This window comes from Rattus norvegicus, chromosome 8 (genome assembly GCF_036323735.1).
Source record: "Rattus norvegicus strain BN/NHsdMcwi chromosome 8, GRCr8, whole genome shotgun sequence".
Lineage (NCBI taxonomy): Eukaryota > Metazoa > Chordata > Mammalia > Rodentia > Muridae > Rattus > Rattus norvegicus.
This window is the reverse complement of record NC_086026.1, coordinates 46,990,508-47,004,668: the sequence shown is the minus strand read 5'-3', so window position 1 is coordinate 47,004,668 and position 14,161 is coordinate 46,990,508. Positions and strand designations below refer to the sequence as shown.

Below are 14,161 nucleotides of genomic sequence, written 5' to 3'. Positions count from 1 at the left end.
TTTAAAATTGTATTTGCATAAATGATTGAAATCTTGTTTCAGATATAAGTATCTGCATCTTATTCACAATGTGGTGTATAATTCTAATTGTATAAAATTACTACTGTACACTGCCATGGATAATTAAGGAATGCAAATAGTACTATCCAACTGTAAATAATCAGTGTTCTAGTGATGTTAGGTACTAGTTCAGTTGGTACAGAAATGAGCTTTATTTAGCTTCTTTCATATGTATTCAAAGGTACAGAGAAAGTAAATCCCTTGAAAAAAAGCCACGTTTGTCCACTAAGATAAACTTTACATAAAAAGGTGGTTCTCAAATCCTTTAGAACTCTGAAGAATCTGCCATTTCTGATGTCCAAATAGTTAAAGGCTTTTCACAGTGGGAGAGACCTCAACTCCTGGCAGTGTCCCCAGTCTGTCTGAAGAAGATGATTGGAACTAAAGAACCTTACTGGAGTTACCTTCAAATGTGGCAAAGTGGCCATGGGGTGAAATACCACCCACTTACCTCCACTGCTGCCAGAAAGTTGTCCAGACTGTGGAGAAGTGGATGATGGGGAAGTCTATTGTCCCAGGCTTAGGAGAAAAAAAGAGGATAGTCCTTCAAGTGACCTAGTTCAAAGGATTGTTGTCAGAGCCCCTGACCCGTTCAACTGAGGGTGGATGACACAATGACATGGAAAAATTTGCTGACTGTCTGTCACAGTAGCCAACAATTTCTGTCATTTCTTTAGAATTGGAAGCTATTTTCTCTGAATTTCCTGTTTCTTCAGGCAACATTTCTCCATCTCAGGTCTCAGATGGAGATGATTAGTTTCTCTTACCCTTTTCTTGTCATGAGACTCAGAAAAGAAAACGAGTTCACCATCACACAGGAATGTGACAACTAAGAACCTGACAGGACCAGGGGGGACATGGGAGGTCCAGAATGAGGGGCTCGACAGACAACCCACTGCAGCATCAAAATGCCGGCCACAACCGCTCTGGCACCATAAATCCTGAGCCCCTACGGGTTTGACAACAGAGTGTGCATGGCCTGACTGCTCCCCTGGACTTTTCAAAGCTTGTATCACCCCCGAACACTTCTGCTTGAGCAGAAAGGCAGATGCCCAGAAGCTGCTGCTGTAGTAGGAGGCAGTTATGGCAGTTGGAGGTGGTGGTGGAGGCAGAGGAGGGATGAGAGAAGAGGGAGGAGTTTCCCTGGAAGGACCAGAACAGACAACATTCTGACTACTCCAGAACCCCACCCAAACTCAGCCCACGCCACAAATGCAGAGTCTACTACCAAACCTCTCCATGCTAAGCATTCATTTCTTCATCCCCACTGTGCTCATTTTAGTTTTTTTAAACTCCTTGTTTGCTCTCTGTGAATTTCGCATCATGCAGCTCAACTCCGTTGATATCCACCATCACCTCATATCTGAAGTCCACCCTTGCATCCTTCTCCATATCAGAGAAAAAATAATCTATTTGTGGAAGTTGAAAAAAGAAAAAAATGGCAATATGTCCACAAAAGAGGTGTAAAATTATAAAGATGAAGCACATAAACCCTTAAATTATTTAAAATTAACAAAATTGTTTTTCATTTCAGGAGTTGTTATCGCTAATAAGTGCAAGCTATGATAAATAGAGAATAAAAAAGCTTAAAAAGTGAGAGAAAATGATTCAGGTACAAAATTTTACACTAATATAATTTAGTTCATGAAGTCCTTCTCCAATTTTGCCAAATACAAATGGACTAAATGTTGAGACAGTCATTCTTATCTGATGCATCCTATAAATTTTCTAATTTTATCTAGCTGATCAGTGTTAAAGATAAAGTTATTTTTTTGGTGTGAAAGGGGAAATGATGAGGTGAGCTTTCTTTGTACTAAGGTGTGTCAACTTTCAATTGTTAGTTCTTTACTGGCATAGAGCTAAGTGCTGGCAGAATTACTGTCTTGTCATTTCTATGGTCCATCATCAAGTTTGCTATTTTGTAGATGTTTGTCCTTCTCACCAGCTCAACACAAGCTGAGAGATCTCTTAGGTGTTGTCTAACTGCCGATTGCACAGAATAAAGATCTGAAGGCCAAGATATGCTGCAGAAAGTATGTGGGCAGAACTCCAGGCTTACACAGGAACATAGGGTGAGGAAAGCTGAAGCTGGAGCTTCAGAATAGACATGGTAGGGAAGTGATATGGACCAAAACAGGGCATAGGGGTTAAGAGATAATCACCGGTTGGGTCTCAAAACTAGAAGAATGGGGTTAAATTTAAAGAAGATAGTGCATGCCCTGTGAAAGGCCTAAGACACAAACTGTCAGTCAGAATCTCATGGTAGAGCTTACAGAGGCCTGTGAGCAATGCTCCTTTGGTGACATTAGTAAAAAGAGGAGAACCCCCAATCAGCATGAGGGTGCCTCCATTGCTAGGTCCTACATTTCACTTTCCTTTGGCAATTTGACTCCACACTGTTCCTAACAACATAATGATTTCAACTCTTTCTCCTAAGGGATTTTGTGGCAACTGTCGAATGCTAAGCTAAGGACAAGGCTTCATGAGTGTTCCCATAACACACACCCATGTCGCAACCTAACCTACAGGCTATTTCTTGATGTGATTTCAAGCACGTGTACATAAGGAGACAGGAGAACCTTCTGACTGCTTATTCAAACTGGTATTATTTCTCAGGAATTTTTAATGGCTGATGTTGATGAGTAAGGATAATTTGACTTGAGATATTTTTGGGCAGGATTTAGAGGGAAAAATTCATTAAAATGCATAGGAATTACTCAGGTTTTTATAATCAAGCCTTGACGAAAATTTGGTCTTGCAAGCAGGAGTTGCTCAGTGACTATGCCCTGGGAAGGTCTCTAGGAAAGGGCACCTCAGCTTATGCACTGTACAGGGAGATTATTAGCAGGGAGGCAATGTCTGTTCACCATGACATCAGCGGTCCCTTCTTGGACATTCTATTGTGTCCTAGAGAGTTCTTGGCATCCTCTGTGATGTCACCAGCGTTGTAGTAACCACCAGTGCCCTACTTTTTCTCAGTCCCTGCCTGGCAGATACACAGGAAGACATGTTTTCCCGGCTTCGCAAGAATTTTGGGAGAGTGAACGCCGATTTTGGACAGACTGGAGTGAGGGAATCTCGCCTTTCATCAAAAATAAATGATGGACAAAGAAAGCTGGCCTGGGGAATGCTGAGTAAGTTCTGTGAATTGTATGCTGAGCTTTCTGTCAGAGGGAGAATAGGCTTAGTCTGACCTGTCTAGCAATAGGCCAGAACAACTGGAGTATCTGCAAAGGAATTGAATTTCCATGAAGATCACAATTCCTAAAAGTCAAGGATTTCAGAACATTAGTTTGCCCATCCCCAAAGGAAGGATATGGTAAGGCCAATGCTATTATTCTGTGAACTTCTGGCCTTCACTTTTAACGTGCATATGATACGTTACATTGATATAATAACACGATCAGGAGACACTGAGTGTCCAACTCTATTGAATTTAGACAGGGCATCAATCTACTATACTCTCATTGCTTCTTTAAATAAAGTAGATCTCTGTCTTTAGTATCAGGGAGAGAATTATGCTTCTGGCCTTATGTTCTTAGAACTCCTCTGACTTTTTCTAATTGGCAGAGATGGGACATCCTTAGCATTATAAATTAGAGTTTATGTTACAAACATTTTTTTTACAGTACTAAAACTATTTGTAGCAGGTAGACCAAGATTCAGCCGGTAACCAATTGGCACTTCTGCGGCATTTGGTGTTTCAGTTAGGGGAATTGATAAGTCCGTTGACCATGACATCCCCCGCAATGCTTTTTAAATCCAAATGTTGTGGCCTAGAGTATCAGTGCAGGACATCTTAGTATCTCAAATCACTCAAATCTTTTGGAGGTTGAATTTATCATCTGACTTCTGAAAGTACAGCGGTGAGGGTCCTGAAAGAAAGTTGTACCCTGTTAACTCGATAACAATCCCGGAGAAGCCATCTCTGTGGTACATGAAGCATGGGTCAGCAGGCATAGGGAACACCCGGCATCTGACATCTCTTGGTCTCTATAGAGGGCTGGGAGAGTTGACTTCCACTGAGGAGGTCTCTTAGGCAACAACAAACTCTTTGTGGTGACACTGTGTTGTACACATGTTCTCCTCCTGTTTGGGGCTTGCCATGGTCTAAGCACACTCATCAGTTTCCCCAAAAATGTTCACTTGTGTTCTTCTACCAACAGAGGATGGGAGACTGACATCATCCCCTGGCCCTGTGGTAATCAACAAGGAGACCAACACGGACAACACAGAAGAGCAGAGACTGATTAGACAGCTGCAGTCAGCTACTGAGGAGAGAAATGAGCTAAGAGATCTCCTGACTTACGTGACAGAGAGATACAGGAACAACAGGTATGCATTGCTCCAAACTGCCTTGTGTCATTCATGGATCTGCAGTGTCACCTACATCTTATTCTATTAAGCTGTAGGGGTCTAGAAAGCTGTGCCTCCCAAAATACTTGTCCTAAACCTCATTTCTGATATAGAGGAGATTCAGAACCTGACCCTTGGTCAGGAGTGAGATGGGAAATGGTCTCATCTGCTGCCTCCAGCTGAAAATCTGAACTTGTGGCCTTAGTGAGGATTCAGAGATAACGTTACTGGAACATGAGTTCCCAGTGTGCATTTGGAAAGCCCTTGACAGGTGGTAGCTTTGCAAGGTTCTAGCTGCTGTGTGTTTGGGTGTGTGCTAGGAAGGTGACTGAGTGAGGACTCTTGTTGCAGTAGCCTGAGGTGACAGATCCCAAATTGTTTATCTCAATGTTTGACTAGACGGCCAGAGACACAGGGCTTTTCCTTCTTTTTTGTTTACCTCTGAGCCAATAATGTGGCATGCATTTTTTCTGATTCTGATTGTGTTCTCCGTTTGCATATTTCGCTCCCTTTTTCATTCTCTTACTGTTTACTTTTCTTTTCCTGTGTGTGTGTGTCCCAGTTTCTGTGTCTCTGTGTGTACACACCTACATGCATATGCGCAATTTTTATATGTTTATATTTCCCCCCACACTTGGAATCTAGGGGTCTATATTCTTTCCTGAGTATATTCATGTATAACAATTTCATGGTGATGTGAGTGCTTTGTTTTTGGAGCCCCTCTTTCAACTGCACACTTCTTTGACAATGTGGTCACATTTGTCTGTATATTTGTGCCATTTGGGCAGATTATACTTTTGTGGCAATTTATGGTCTCAACTCCATAATTGTGTGAATTGTGTGTCTCTACAATATTAATTATTCAGGATGTAGAATTCCTGTTGTCAAAACAGGAAAAATGAAATCACACTTTTCTAGGTCTTGGAAGTGGGAGAGCTGTGGCCTAGGCCCTTGTTAGCATAACTAGCTTGACTGCAGATCCAGCCCTTCTGAGTGAAGAAAGGGAACCTGGGAACCCTTTATCTCGATGCCAAGCTTATGGGGTCCTGGGCCCAGAATGACAAGTTTCTGAAGCTAAAGAAGCTCCCAATATGTAGAAGTCAGAAATTGTCCTCCCAGGGCTGGGGTACTAGAAGACCCAGCCTGAGTTCATATATTCCTAAACGCAGATGTTCATTGGGTTTTACTCTCCTAGGGCCAGCCGCTACATCAGGTCAAATCCATTTTATGAAAAATTGAAGATAAAGGAGAGGGAGGTCATGTCATTACTGCACAACTTAGAGATGAGGAACATCGAGCATTGTGAGAAATTTCAGGAGCTCCAGAAGGAAATTAACTTCTATCGGTGAGCACTGGTCAGAGAGGCCATTAACTGTGCTTTGCCCACAGGTGCCATCCTTTGTTCTGATTGGAGGTCTAGCAGCTCTGGCTCCATGTCTTGTGCTCTTTAAACATCACTGTGTCCTGGGCCTTTTGGACTCAGTTTTTAGGTCCACAGGAGACTGTTACTCATACCGAGAGTGTCTAGGCATCTTCAGAAGGCTCTAGGTAGACCAGTACTTATTCAGCTCACCAAATGGCTAATAGGCTGAACTGGGCCTCTGCGGTCACACCAGGTTTAACAAAACTCAGTGTGTGGATCACATGGATAACATGACCTTCCCTTAATTCTACTGACCTCCTTTGAGGGTATTTGCCCACTATTTATTAATGTTGTCCCCATGCCTTTTGCTTCCATGGATAGATGTATATCCCCTGTTGTTTTGGAGAGAAATGAACGCTTTTTGGTACTTGTGTCACAGAAACAATTTAGTCTTCCCTGAATTGGCTGTTTGATGTTTGTGCAGCAACCTTGTGTGTATCAAGATGTATTCTATGAAGTTTTCACTGGTATCTGGGTCCAGAGCGAGTTTGTGTGACTTGGGAGTAGGAATGGGAGGAAGAGGGTGCAGGATCTAACTATGCAGTGTGTGTTTCCAGGAACCTGCCCATCCGGATCCATATGGACAAGATATGTATGCAGAAGAAGTTGTTCTCATTCAGAAAGGAGAGCAAAGCAGAACAGCTTGATTCTGCACCGCTGCTACAGAAATTTTTGTTTGATTTGAACAAGAAAGATAAAGACGAACAGGAGAAAACCAGCAACCTCCAGACCAAGCAACATCTGGTAGGGACAAGCAGCTGTGTCAGCCTAAAAATATCTGATTCCATTTGCCAATTTGATACATGTTTACTTTCCCTACCACCTTAATAATGTACACTCCAACAATACAACCACCTCATGCAATGGAATGTTCATTCCTCTGTCTGTGCACTAGTATTCTGGGAAGACAACCACTTTTCAGGAACTGACTTATTAACAACTATGCTTTGGTGCTCTTTTTGAAGCTGCAGTCTGGAAATGGTGACAGATGAATAACCTATCATATTACTGCATGTCCCTGTGATAGAATGGATGCTATGTAGCGCTTTGAACAAGTTTTGTTCCTGTGATAAATGATATTCTGTGGTCATGTGACCTCCAAGTTGGGAAGCACCTTTCAGGGATAAGAACCGAGTGCAAAGGACAAATTATTCTTTGTCAAGGGTTTTAATCTTGGTGACAGGTTGACTTCTCCTTTCATCCTGCAACCCAGTGAGGTCTCTTCCCATTGCCCTGTTCTTGGTTTGCACTGGTTAAAGTCTGAGGCCCAGATGGGCAGCCCACATTACTGTCAGGGTTGCTGTAGATTTTGGCCTGCCCACAGACACACCAGCAATGTTATCAGTTAACACATCAATGGTGACCTAAAATAGAGCTGAATGGGTAGAAGGCAACAACCTGACAGCTGGCATGCAAGTCCCCAACACATCAGTTTCTGAATAACTGCCTTCCTCTCCCTGGTCTCAGAAATTGCAAAAGAGCTGGAATGCAACACACAGCAGGAAGAGAGACTCCTGAAGAGTAGGTTGCTTTCTCAGGATTCCCCTGTGGACCTCCATCCTGGATAATACCAACATTTTTTGGATGAATACTCTCCCTCATAGTTTATTTTTTGCTAAGAAACACTAAATTTATCTTTCGCTAAGCCAGCCTGACTGATTGATATCTTATTCTCTTCCTGTTTAGGATAACACCATTTGAGAGACCACTTGGGGACTGCATTGCCATTTTGCCTGCTAGAGGAGAAACAGCAATATAACTGTGCTTCTAAATGTTCACTAAGAATATGCTGTTTAGAAATATTTTTGTTATGATCTTAAATGAAGTTTTTGTTTTGTTATTTCATAGTTATATGTTCTTGTTAATATTTTTCACATCTGAAAATACTTTTAGATATTTATATTAATATTCATTTTAATCATTTTTTGTTTTGAATTGTATTCCTTATGAATAAAACTTGATTTTTAACTCTTGACTCTTGAGACCATCTTGCTTATTCAAGTGTCCTGTCCCCTCTTGTGCTCTTAGAACTGACAGCTAAAGATGGATTCTGCATGGTCCAGAGTTCCTGGGCTAAATAGTAAATTCAAAGCCACCAATGGTTACCTAGAGTGAAAGTGTGTTTTGTGTGGATAATGTGTTCTTTTCTTGGATGTACATTTTATGATGTGATCACTGCCATACTTTATCCATGCGGTCATGTTTTCTGCTAATCTTAATAAAACAGTCTACAACACACGTTCATTATTGATCCTGTGTAGCACATTTTGATTAATATACACTCATATTTGTAGAGCTGTAGACAAATTGACATTTCCAAAGGTATATGGAAGTAATCCTAATGGAGAACCATATGCTTCAGTCTTTCTTGCAATACACTGTCAATATACCCCCACAGAAAATGACCTCCAAAGTCATGTTGGGAAATAGGTTTTGATAAATGCTATTGTCCTAGACCATACATATGCTGTGTTTTTATTGTTGTGGATTAGGCGTAGAATGATCATTTATGTCAATGGGTCTTTTTCTCTACTGTATGTCTGTGGCCTGTCCTGGGTGAATTTCCCTCATAGTCCAAAAGAAAGAATCACATTCCCTGTTGTAGATGATTGTTGGGAACCACATGCTTCTTCTGAGAGAGCAGCAGAGGTTCTAACCTGTGAGTCATCACCACAGATCCTGCAGGTTCTAACCTGTGAGTCATCACCACAGATCCTGCAGGTTCTAACCTGTGAAGCATCACTACAGATCCTGCAGGTGGCTTTTGTCTTTCCAGGGCATGTGCTCCCTTAGGTGGACAGGGTACCTCAAATTAAACAGAGAGATCTCAGGAAATGTGTATTCTTACTGGGCTGTGCAGGCTCAATGTGTTAGTCTACCAGGCATACATACAGGGCTCAGGTGGCCCCACTGCTCATTGAGGATTCAGGATGTTCCTCCAGCATCACTTAGTTTCCATATTAGAGCAGATACATCACCTAGTATCAGTGATGACCATATCTACTATGCACATTTATAAAATACAGAATGGAAACCATCTTCTTGTAGGCCTGCTGCACATAATGAATTCTTTTGATAAATATTAAGAAAATTATCTTAATCTAAGCCGTTTAGGGAGGAACCTCAAGAGCAACCATAGTGAATGCAGCCTACAGCTGTGAGCACATGTTTCTTTTGGATAGCAAGCCTGTGCAAACCCAGAACCTAGGTGGGCCAGTTCAAGCTGCCCTTTTTCTGTGGCAAATCTGGGTTCCTGTTGTAAAAGTATTTTTTTCCAGGTGACTGATTTCCAATTTATGGAATTGAACTGACTTACTCAGAGTCTGAGTTACTCAGAAAGTTAAAGTTCAGAAGGAATGATCCAGAATGTCCACAAACAGTTGCTGTGACACCAAGGCTTTTAAGAGCTCAGCATCTAGAGAAGCAATGTATTGTTTGTTTATTCTCAAGCATAGGTCCTCTAGTCATTCATTATAAGCTGACCATGCCACAGAAAGTGTCGTCTGTATCAAAACAGAAGCTAGTGGTAACTAGATATCCACCACACTTTCACATTGCCAGTGTATTTGAGCTTCTCAGTTACTATGAAAGGACCTGGAAGAGCTAGGGTCTTGCTATACATATTCCTAATTTATTAGCCTTCAAGACAAGGTGTGCTTTGTCTTGCTAATGCTACCACTGGCATACAATACCTTGCATAATTTCTACTGACATCTGTGACAGGAGACAATAGTTCAAGTTATCCCTTACTTGAATAAACTGTTCTTAGAGTAAATTGTAGTCTGAGGGGCCTTCCATTCTCTCTGACTTTGTAAACATTTCCAGTCTTCAGAAAAGTCTGTCACTGTCCAGTACAAATCTTAAGATGTCCACACTGTCAGCTAGGTGTCTTCATCCAGCTTGCCCTGTAATTTTGTGTAACATTAATAGTGTTCCAGCCTAAGGATTTAATTCAATGTTACAGTACTTTCCAAACATGCTGAAAACCCTGGTTTCCACCCTAGTCCTATGTGCTATGCAAAAAGAAAATAGGGAACCCAAATTGCATTTGAAGTTTAGCCTCCATCAAAAGAAGAGCCTTCATAGGACCTTTTAAGTAACTCTAAGCCCCAGCTTCACCACAGCTTCTTCCATTGATTTAATAATTAGTGTATTTTCATTAATGCTCACCATATTTGTGGTTTGCAAAAAATATGCACCATGTCAGTAAAGTATGGGCGTGTGTGTGTGTGTGTGTTTGTGTGTGTATGTGGGTGTCTTTGATTGTTTATGTCTATGTTTGAGCCTGTTCTTCCATGAACTAACTATAAAATTTTACAAAATGAATTAGAAGATTACAGTGAAAACTGTCGAGGTGCATGCAGACTTGGTTTACTACTCTCCCATGGTACCTTGCAGATAACACTGAAATTGTTGCCTACATTAATACAGCCTAAATCCAGGCTATGCATGATTCTCAGTGAGACTTTGACATCAGCTCCACTACAGAGAGTGGCAAAACTTCATTTATTACATGCTCTTGTTACCAAGGTGAGGGAATACTTCACCCCACAGAGAGTCTGGTAGGTTGTGATGGCAGCAAATGAACTCCCTTTTCCCTGTCCTGCCTGACTTTGCCAGCAGAGTGGGCTTTCCTGCAAGAAAAACTTTCACATGCTTCTTTAAAAGCACCTGTTCCTCACATCTAGATAAACTTGAAAATAGGCTTCTCCAAGTCAGTCTGAGTGCTCCTACTCCCAGCTCAGAGCTCTAACACCATAGGATCCTCCAGCCACACTGAAGGGTAGGTCCCATGGAGGAGTTAGAACAAAGTATCTCTTCTGAGAAGTGACTTAAAACAGAAGGTTGAGAAGTGATACTCAACTCCAAGTGCTTCTTCCTGGAGAAAGCAACCAGATCTCCCTGTTAAACAGTGTAGGCTCCCACATGACCCAAGTCTTTGCCTGGGGAAATTTTCTGGAGCTTAGTTGCCCAGTCAGAATGGGGTTGTATTCTTGATCCATGTTCACTCCTACAACAAAAGTTCCTCCCCTAGAAGCCCATGAGTTGACCCAGGTCCTTCTAGGACCAACAGACAAGAGAGAACAGAGTGCATCCAAGGGGAGAGAAGAGGGCAGAATTATTATAACATGGAGAAACTCCCCAAATCTGCCACCTAACAACTAAAGGGTTTGTGCATATTGTGGATTACAGAATCTTAAGGACAGACTTTTCTGTAACACCTGCTAGGTGAAGCTGAAGTCTACTGTGGGTGGGATTATCCCGGCAGGGAGGGGATCTGAGTATCCAGGCCTGGCAGGCTTCTTCATTCTCCTGGAAGTAATTGTTGTTCAGCTCTAAATCTGAAGTGGGAGTTGGTTTTTGTCAACTCAAACAGATGATATTTCAATTCTCATCCACTATGTGAGAAACAGACAGTTACCCACGGGGGATTTGAACTTACTTCTATAAAAGTGACTGTGGGCCGAAAGAGGGAAACCATTCCTGCCTTTAGCATTCTGCCTTTATCAGAGACTACAGAGACTAGCTTCCTGGACAAACATGTCCAAGCAGACAGACGTAACGGAGAAAATTGAAGTTAGAAAAGTAATGGGGACCGTGATTTCACATTGTGCCTTTAGCCAGAAAGCTCTGCTGTTGATAATGCAAGCAGCCTTGGGACTGCTAAAACTTGTCACTACTTCATGGTGTCTCTGCACTTAGGACTGCCTCAGGTCCTCCTTATATGAAGGCCTTTCTTTTAAAAATAAATTGTATAAAGCAATGTTTATCAACCTGTGAGGCACAACCTCTCACACAGATTGCATATCAGATACCTTGATAACAGATACCTTGCATATTATGACTTATAAGAACAGCAATATTTATTATGAAGTAGCAATGAAACAATTTTATGGTTGGGGTCACCACAGCATGAAGAGCTGTATTAAAGAGTTGCAGCACTAGGAGTGTTGAGACCCACTGCCATAGAAGCTGACACATGGGAGCAGACTCCTCAGATGAGGAGAGGCACATGGCAAGGGATACTGTGTCCCACCCTAGCACCAGGAGGCACAATCTATCCCAGGAGTCTGTGTGCTCATCTTGTCTTCAGTTCTCCCAGGTTCAAGAAGAGCATTGATCATCTCAGGAGAGTCAGCTTGCACAGCCCACATCAGGCCCAATGCTTCCCTTCACAGAGAAGGATGTGGGTGTAAGTGACAGCCAGTGAGACTGAGGGACCTGATGATCATTTGCTCTGAACTGTGATTTCTTCACCTGTAAAAAGGAGGCGTTTCTGCTGAATTGGGTTGTTGTGGAGATGGACAGAGCATACACACTGATCAGGGCTTCCCTGGCATGGTTAATTGGAAATTTTCTCTGGTGATGCATTTAAAAGTAGAATCTCCAGCCACGTGGGGTTAGATGCTGGGCACCTTAAAGATGGTATAATCGTACTGTGACTGTAATGCTACCTCGAATTTACACCCTATGCTCTTGTTTAAATTTAAAAAGACGAATCAAGTATAAACTGTCAATATGAAATAATCATGACCAGAATTGAGCTAATTCCTTTGAAGTCATTTAGTTTTTCTTTTTCTGCATCTATACTGAAGACATCTAGAGTAGCACTATTGAGATCATAAAGCCTTCTATTAAAGTGCTACCCATCCATTCCTCTCTCCTTGAGGACCTCTCAGGTGACTAAAGGAAACCTGATTTCTTGTCAGATTGTTCCCAGCTGGTGTGATCTCTCTGTCCATGGACCTTGCCAAACGCTGCAGAGCCAATGTGTTGTTTTACAACACAAAATCCAGACATTAATTTTACCAATGAAGTTCCCGGACTCAGATGCTGTTGTCAACAAAACTCCCAAGGGTCCTTCCTAATTCACTGACCTCCCAGAAGAAGGGAATTCTTGTTCCCTCTGAACACTTTCCTAAAAATCCTTCAACTCTAAGACTTTCCATTGCCTTAGCTACCTTCATTTCCTTTCAAGTCCTGCCTTGAATGCTCTGGACCTAAGTGCACTCTTTACCTTTGCAAAAAAGGTGTGTGGTAGGTGAGCCATACAGTAATAAACTCGATGTTTACAGGAAACAGCTCTTGCATAAATGTCTGTGCCCTGGCGATGCTATACCACAAAATAGTTTTTCATTAAATAATACATTCTTGGAGATCACAGTGTGATCAGATATTTTGTAACCCAACTTTCAAATGTTCTCTATTATATAAATCAAGTTCCCTCATGTGTATTCTGGTCTTTCTCTGTCATGTCTGATTGCATCATCGTAGGAATCCCAGGGAACATAAATCATGGGCTTTTGAAACTGTTGTATATGGCCAACCAGGAAGGAAACCTATCCAGGAGGCTACTGATACTTGACACACAAATTTACCTCCCTATTTTCATATAGTTTATGGTAAGAGGTCATCATTCCTGACCATGTCTCATTATCCAGCGGGATAATAAATGGAAGAATTGGGATCAAGGAGGTCACCACACAAAGCAAAAGAATCCATCTCAGATGAAAATGTATGGTGTATTGAATCCAAAATAGCCATGAATTTCAGGACACAATTTAAGGCCAAACCTAAGGATAATAGATATAGAAGTGAATTGCAATGGCCAAAAAAATACAAAAAGCCTACAGAATGCCAAATTAATTGTACCAGAAAAATACCTCCCTTCACATAAAAATTAAAACACTAAATTCACAGATCCAAGAAAGAACATTAAAAAGGGGTAAGGTATAAATATCCAGTACCAAATGAATTCAGACCTATTTGAATTACACCAGAGTTCTCAATAGATACACTAATAGCCAGAATATCTTGGGCAGATGTAATGCAGACCCAAGCTCCTATACACTGTGTAATTCACAATCACCATAAATGAAGAAACCAAGATATTACATGACAAAACTAAATTTAAACAATATTTTTCTCTAAGAAAGCACAACATAGGAGTTAAACTACAAGACAACGAACTAAATTTTACCCAAGAATATCCAAGAAATTAATCATCTCACAATAATTTCAAGAAAGAGAAGCACACAAACATAATTTCCTCTATAACCAGAAAAAGAAGAGAAAGCAGCAATCATTGGTCTTTAATATCTAACCAGACCCTCTGTGACCAAACCCACAGCTCCTAGGGATTTAACTGCCAGCCAACTTGTATACAAGTATGGGTCTATGGTCCTAGGTACTGTGTATGAGGATTGATTTATTTTGTATCAATGTGGTTGTAGGACCTTGATTCTGCTACGCCTGTTGCCCCACCAAATGGAGATCCTAGAGGTGTGAGGTGGGAATGGATATGTGTGAGTTGGGGAGCAC

General features: G+C 41.5%; 1 protein-coding gene across 1 annotated transcript; it reads left to right on the top strand.

Moving 5' to 3' along the window:
* The first annotated feature begins 3,001 nt into the window (after nucleotides 1-3,001).
* LOC134480028 (disks large homolog 5-like) lies at nucleotides 3,002-6,736 on the top strand. Its single transcript, XM_063266317.1, has 4 exons — nucleotides 3,002-3,194; nucleotides 4,227-4,395; nucleotides 5,612-5,761; nucleotides 6,397-6,736. The coding sequence occupies exons 1-4, from the start codon at nucleotides 3,068-3,070 to the stop codon at nucleotides 6,665-6,667; spliced, it is 717 nt and encodes a 238-aa protein (XP_063122387.1). The 5' UTR covers nucleotides 3,002-3,067; the 3' UTR covers nucleotides 6,668-6,736.
* The last annotated feature ends 7,425 nt before the right edge of the window (nucleotides 6,737-14,161 follow it).

Bases quoted from the DNA above. Each gene is read 5' to 3' on its own strand.
- LOC134480028 (XM_063266317.1), top strand. From the start codon at position 3,068: ATGTTTTCCCGGCTTCGCAAGAATTTTGGGAGAGTGAACGCCGATTTT. The intron at 4,396-5,611 runs GTATGCATTGCT...TTACTCTCCTAG, and splicing joins GAGAGATACAGGAACAACAG to GGCCAGCCGCTACATCAGGT. The intron at 5,762-6,396 runs GTGAGCACTGGT...GTGTGTTTCCAG, and splicing joins AAGGAAATTAACTTCTATCG to GAACCTGCCCATCCGGATCC.